This window comes from Condylura cristata, unplaced genomic scaffold, assembly GCF_000260355.1.
Source record: "Condylura cristata isolate star-nosed mole 26May11 unplaced genomic scaffold, ConCri1.0 scaffold00004, whole genome shotgun sequence".
Lineage (NCBI taxonomy): Eukaryota > Metazoa > Chordata > Mammalia > Eulipotyphla > Talpidae > Condylura > Condylura cristata.
This window is the reverse complement of record NW_004567105.1, coordinates 16,236,460-16,243,211: the sequence shown is the minus strand read 5'-3', so window position 1 is coordinate 16,243,211 and position 6,752 is coordinate 16,236,460. Positions and strand designations below refer to the sequence as shown.

Genomic DNA, 6,752 nt, shown 5'->3' with positions numbered 1-6,752 from the left:
GTGCTGTGCTTTAACCCACTGTGCCACCAGGGAGGACCACAACTATTTTTTCTTTTTAAAGATTTATCTATTTATGCTTACAGAACTGGGGTACAGGCCAGAGGTGCAGGGGCAGTGAGAGGATTCACCAGAGACAGAGTAGGGAGCAGGACAGGCAGAAAGAAGGACGAAGCACACTGCTGAGGCGAGCAGCGGGCCGGTCAGGAGAGGTCTGTTGTGTCATGTGGGTTATCTCCAAGACTAGGGATCCAACTCCTGCTGAAATGGCTTTAGCTTCTCAGTACTGTGCTTTAGCTCACTATGCCACCAGGGAGGGCCCGATCACAACTATTTTTAAACAATTTGGGGAATAATCATATGTAGAAAATAACATGTCTAAGGAGTTCATTTTCCCTATTTTAAAAAGGAAAAACTAAAAAATTGAAAGCCTTGAATGTAGATTCCATATGAAAGAATATTCACTGCTGTTTGTTAGTAGCCTGTGAGGAAGCAGTTTGATAATCAGTGTTAAGAATTTATATTAGTCATCTGTGCATTCTGAGTAACAAGGCATTTTGGAATTCAGTTTCAACACACTATGTTTTTAATTTCAAAAGGTAGTTTGTAAAGTTCATTTTTCAATAAGCCAAGTAATTTTTGCCATCTGCCAATGAATTTATGACTTGGAAATATTAGAAACAGGGCCACATTATATGTTCATGAGTGGGAGGCACTGTTGCTGCTATACGGCCCTTTCTCCATTAAAAAAATACTAGGAACTACATTTTGACTGTTGGTTAAAAATTGAGTATGTTACTATTACATATTAAAGCATTTTCTTTGACTTAAGTTTCCTTTTTTCTCCTGAGTCTAAGAAATTAAAACATTTTCATGTATCAGGGAACAGATTGCAGTCTCTTGGCACTGTTCCCATTGAGCTTAGTGAATAAATTGGCTCTGATTAAAGTTATTATCTTCCTTTTCCACTTATTTATTTTAGTTTTGTGTTTAACGTGTATATTTTCTGATGGGAAAGCCAACTCCATTTCCATAGAGTTGCTCTATCCAACTCAATAAGCAACTGCATATTTGGTAGGAGGGATCTGTATTGGTGCTGACTATATCAACTACCATTCTGAATCTAATACAAAAGGCTTTAAAAACTTGGTAAAGTAAAAATGTATGTCCTTCACATAGCTGATTCAAACCATCTGCATAACCTGAAGCTATCAGCTCTTGCCCATTTTGTAATTTCAGTGTATTACTATCATGAAATAGCACTTTCTCCTCTAATCTTCCTTCCTTTCCCGTAATAAGGAAAAAACTTGTTTTTCTCTTTTATACCATCTGGTGTTTTTAAGGCTTAATGATAGAAGGTCAAATGTTACTTCTCACTCATTCATATTCTAATAGTGACTGCTGTTACAGAATACTAGCTCATTATAATAAATTCAAGGAATGCAAAAAAGGCTTTTTAAAAATCACAAATCCTGTCTCTCAGAAGTAAGCCTCATTAACAATAAGTGAATATCCTGTTAGACATCTCTGTAAGACTGCTTGTAGATGGGAAAATGAATGAATGGTTGAAAGAAAGAAATTCTTTCATAATCCTGTGGCAATATATCGCCCTCCCCCACCAAGTTCCTCAGCCTGTGAGGAGCTTATATTCTAGCAGAAATGGAATGTGTGTGTGTAGGGGGGGGCAGGTAACGACAATTGATAAAGCACATTCATAAAATACATGAGGAGGCGACATGTGGATAAAGGGGAATCACAGAGAGGAAGCACAGTTGTGATTGACAATAAGACGGTCAGGGTGGGCGGGCTCCATTGAAAAGTCACATTTGATAGAGGGAGTCAGTAGAAGAATGTTCCAGGGAGAGAGGTCAGCCAAGGCAAGACTCTAGATTGCAGGCTGGCTGGTGTGTCCAAGAAGTAGGTGAAAGTCAGCTTAATAGGGTGGGTTCAGACCTTGCAAATATGTGGAAAAAACGAATGACCCAGCAATTTGTGAACTAAACTTGTAAACTTTTTATACTTTTCAAAAAAAGATTACTCATGTTCAATTCACTGTTGTTTTTTAGACTATAGAGTGATAAGTTACCACAGGTGATGCTTAAAAAGAAAAGCAAAACTCCCTCATACTCAGTTAATATCTCCATCTTAAAAGACATGTAGGGAAAAGTGATTCAACAATAAATGAATAATGATTGTTTAAGGAAAAATATAAACTTCAGATTGGTTAAAAATAACAAAATTGCTTTTTCATAATGGTAGAAATGTTACATCTGAGAAAGACCCTAGAAGTTATCTGGTCTTAACTTTTACAAGTGAGAAATCTCCACCCAGCTCCCTTGCCCATAAAATATGAGTAAGGTATACAAACTTATAAAGGTAATCCCATTATTTAAATGGTTTAAAGTCATATTTATAATTTAAAATTGCAATACTTGATATAATATGGTGCAAAATTGTTTTTGTAAATAGTATTCAATAGTGAAGGCAATAAGTAATCTCAATCTCAAAGAAATCAAGGAATATTAGTTACCATGAACATTTCTTGGGGAAAAAAAAATTAACCCAAATGGCTCAAATATAACTGACAAGAGCATCATTAAAAAGAGTATCAACAGAAAATGCCCAATAAGCATTCAAACCTTTATAAAGTAGGCTTAAGACTGAAGGACTCTTGAAGGTGTTACAGAATAACATAAATGTTATGCAGTTTATATTAAAGCAACAAAAATCAAGAGGTATAGATGGAAAGGAAGAAGAAATGCAAAATGTTAACCAGAGAACATTAATATGAAAATGTAGTTAACCTCTTAAGTTTTCATAATTTTTTTGTCAGTATTAAGTCGTCTGTATACATATGTTGTTTTTAAAGTATCTTTCTGCAGGTTAGAAAGCTGTGTTGTTTCACTTCTGCTTTCTTTCTCTTGCTAAATTCAAGCAAAATAAAACAACTCTTATTAGAAAATACTCTTACCCTTTTAACAGTATATCTAGTATAATGATAACCAGCTGTAAAATCCCTGGTGAAATATTGGTATTTTCTTCTTTGTATTTTTTTATGTTTAAATTTTTTATAAGTCCATATTTTTATAAACATACTCATAGGTCAGTAGTATCATGATTATTCTTTTGTTTCCAGGCATTTTTATAATAGTAATCTTGATAAATGATAGAAATAACTTTAATAATTCTTTTAAGTCATGCCTAAGAAATTGGCAGCTGCCTGGCAGCCAGAGGCATATGCACTGGAAAACTAAATTCTCCTTATAGAATTCCTTCTGATTGGATTCATAAATCAAGACAGTGAACTGGTGAGAATGAAGTGAGATGACCCAAATTCCTGTGATCCTGATGATAGAAAGTGTAGTAGTGGAGTGTGCCATCGTGCAAATGGCTAAACCAGGAATGAGAAAACCTCCATTCTGTCACCCTCTAAACTAGCACCATAATTTTGAATACCTGGAGCTCTTCTCAATTGTGCTACAGTGAACTTCTTTCATGTCCCTGAATGTGCCTCAGGACCTTTGCACATGCAGTTCCCACTGCACAGGACACCCTTCCTTGCTTTTCCTTTCACTGAGTTCCTCTTTCTCATGGGCAGTGCTCAGCACATCAGTAGTCATTCACTTAGTGTCCAGTTTCCTTAGCACTCAGGCCTCTGGGAGGATGGAATCCAGCTTAGGAAGTTCAAGGTCAGGTTCTCTCATTGCCCCTCTCAAGCACATGCTTTCTCTTCCTCCCCTGGGATCTGCCAGGATGGTGACCTTCCTCTGGCCTCTGCCGGAACAGTGAACTTGGTTCTCCTCTCTCCTCTCTTCCTGCTACTTCATGACCTCTAAGTTTTGTTTATTTTTTTTCAGCAGGCCTCTTGGCTCCTGCTTCTGTTAGGAACAGCAGAGAGCATAGCCGTTCTGCTCAGCCTTTCAGTCTTCAGTCAGTACTAGCCGTTCTTTCAGGAGGGAGCATCTGCCCTGTGCCTACAGGTCAGTGCCGACAGGCCAGCATGGAGGGAACTGGCACCCATGTAGGCATCTGAAATCACCACAGAACCTCCTGCTTAGCCTCTGCGGTAAAGAGATGAAAGTGAAAACAAGCATGTTACAAAGGAATATGTAATTCTAAAGGACTTTTATATACAAAACGTGAAAGGCAATGGATCAAATTATTCTGATAGGATTTCTAGTTTTTATTTTTGTTTTTAAATTTTCTGTGATGAACATTTTCACAGGCGCTGCATGATATTTCTTCATTCCCTATAAACATGACTCTGTACTGAACTGACCCCAGGAGACCAGGAACAAGCTGGCCCCCACCACAGGAAGGGAAGGGAAGGGGTATCCTCCCTCCCCGTGTTTTCCACTGCTCCCACGTAATATGTTCATTTGTTATGTTAATTCTCCCATTTAATATGTTCTTTTCACCTTTATGTCTTTCTCCTCCCCAGGTGACCTGGTGACTGGAATCCCCCAGCACATTCTCAACAGCTCCCCATCGGACCGGCAGATTAACCAGCTGGCTCAGAGGCTGGGCCCGGAGTGGGAGCCTGTAGTGCTGTCCCTGGGGCTGTCCCAGGCGGACATCTACCGCTGCAAGGCCGACCACCCCCACAGCGTGCACGCGCAGATGGTGGAGGCCTTCGTGCGCTGGAGGCAGCGCTTCGGGCAGCAGGCCACCTTCCAGAATCTGCAGAGAGGCCTCCAGGCCATGGAGGTGGACCCCTCGGTGCTTCAGCACATGCTGGAATGACGCACTGCAACAGCTGGGTCCTGGGGAGAGAGTCCCCAAGTCACCCGGTGGGTAGTTTTTTGGAGCGTTTTTTCCTGTGGGTTTTGATTTTTCATGATCCTTAAATGAAAAGAGAAAACAGGATTTGCATTTGAAATTACTGACAGCCAGATCATTCAGCAGATCTCACATGTTGGCTTGAGAGGAGTTGTCTTGAATTGCGTGAAGAAATTGCATTGTTTTTGTTATCTTTTGACCAACTGCTAGATCCTAGTGGCTCCACATTGTGCGCAGGTGTCTTATATACAAAACATCTGTTTTTATGTTGCCGGGGGACTGAACTGCAGACTTTGCTATTAATAATGATGATGATAACAGAAAGTGATTTACTACTTCATATATAATGTGCCCCTTCCCTGAGAAGTCATGTTTGCTTTTCCCCTCATCGTCATATTGCCTAGATTAAGGATGTAGAACTCCTGTGGACATTTCTCTGGAACATAACTGATAGAACAGGGGAATGGTTGCACCCTCCAGTCAAGATAAATAGCACTGGCATGGTGTCCACATTAAATTTGAAGCATTAAAGCGCCCTGCGAAGACCAGTTCGAGTACCCACATGCATACCTGAGCCCTTCTTCTTCAAAGGATTGTTTAAGAAAACCCTCTGCCTTTTATTTAAAGGTTTACTTGGAGGACAAAAGGGGTGTGGTCTTTCCATCAAAGCCTTGATGATTGAAGTGTTGTGCTGTTACAAGTGTGACTGAGTCTTCTCTTGCTACTAGCACATGATATTTGTCAAATGTTTTACTGCTTCTTGAAGTAGTTCTTCACGTATGGGATCTCACAGAAATTCTGTGAAGTAGCTGGTAAGACAGGTAACCTTTTGTGCAAAGGTAAGTGGGTGACCTAAGGTTGGTGAGCTACAACGTGTATCCTCCTTGGGGCGACACAAGGTTGGTGAGCTACAACGTGTATCCTTGGGGCGACACGCTGAGTCTCCTGAATGCTCTGTGGTCATCCTCCTCCTCCTGCCTCCGAAATGCTCCTGGAAGAGGCCAGTGTCCTGCTCGCCACCTGACAGAAATATCTCCTCAGACACAAGTGACTTCACCTGTAAGCCTGTTTTCTCACTTGGAGAGCGGCAAATGCTTGTTCTCACATCTGAGATTTATGTGATGATTAAAAGAATGTCTGCCCGGAGCTCTGCTAGTGCCTGGCCACAGACCGCTGTTCAGAAAAAGTAGCTGTTAACTCACTGCAAGGCTGAACAATGGCTGCCGTTCACAGACAAAACTCAACAGTGACTAAAGCCGAGGGCGCTGTCAGAGAAAGTGCTGTTACCATGTTTCTAAGTCTTAAAATGTGATGTGATTTCATTAACTCCACCGTGGGTCCAGCCAAGAAAGGGACTGTGAGCCTCCCCCGGCTGTGATCTGGCCTTCTGAATAATTGAAAAGAATCTATTTCCAAGCCCTAACCTAGCTCAGGATTTTTCAAAGGGAAAACCATGATAATGTTTACATCTCTCCCAAGGAGGGTGGAGTTGATATGAAGGGGTCTTCAAGAGGTGCTGGTGGTGGTGTTGGTGATGTTCTGCCAGGTGTGGGGCAGCCTTTTCCTGTGACTAAACAGACTCATTATTTCACAGTTCAACAAACAGCTCAGAAGATGGTCTGTGACCTCGTGAGCCAATTTCCCATTTCATTGGAAAATTAACCAGGACTTAGCCCATGGTCTTGTACATTCTCCTCTTTTTGGTCACATGTCCATGCCCAGTGAACTGTATTTTTACTGCATCTTTAATAAACTGATTGCCATTTTGAATCTTAGATTTGTTACGTTGCTATTTGTACCCCTTGGGTTTGCTAATAGATAGTTTTTGTTCTTCCCACATCTATGGATGAGTGACTCTAGCTGGACTCTGCTGCGCCTGGCTAGCTGTAGATCTGATGATTCCCTGGGTCATCTTCCCACCATTTGTAAGACTGTCTTTCATGTCTGTGCTCTGTCAGCAGTTAAAAGACAGTTAC

General features: G+C 40.8%; 1 protein-coding gene across 1 annotated transcript in view; it reads left to right on the top strand.

The window, feature by feature from the left end:
* Positions 1-6,533, top strand: part of CRADD (CASP2 and RIPK1 domain containing adaptor with death domain) — a 119,291-nt gene extending 112,758 nt beyond the window's left edge. Inside the window, exon 3 of the mRNA XM_004675810.2 lies at positions 4,439-6,533. Coding sequence (XP_004675867.1) covers positions 4,439-4,740 — 302 coding nt within the window. The 3' untranslated portion in view covers positions 4,741-6,533. The remainder of the gene's footprint in view (positions 1-4,438) is intronic.
* The last annotated feature ends 219 nt before the right edge of the window (positions 6,534-6,752 follow it).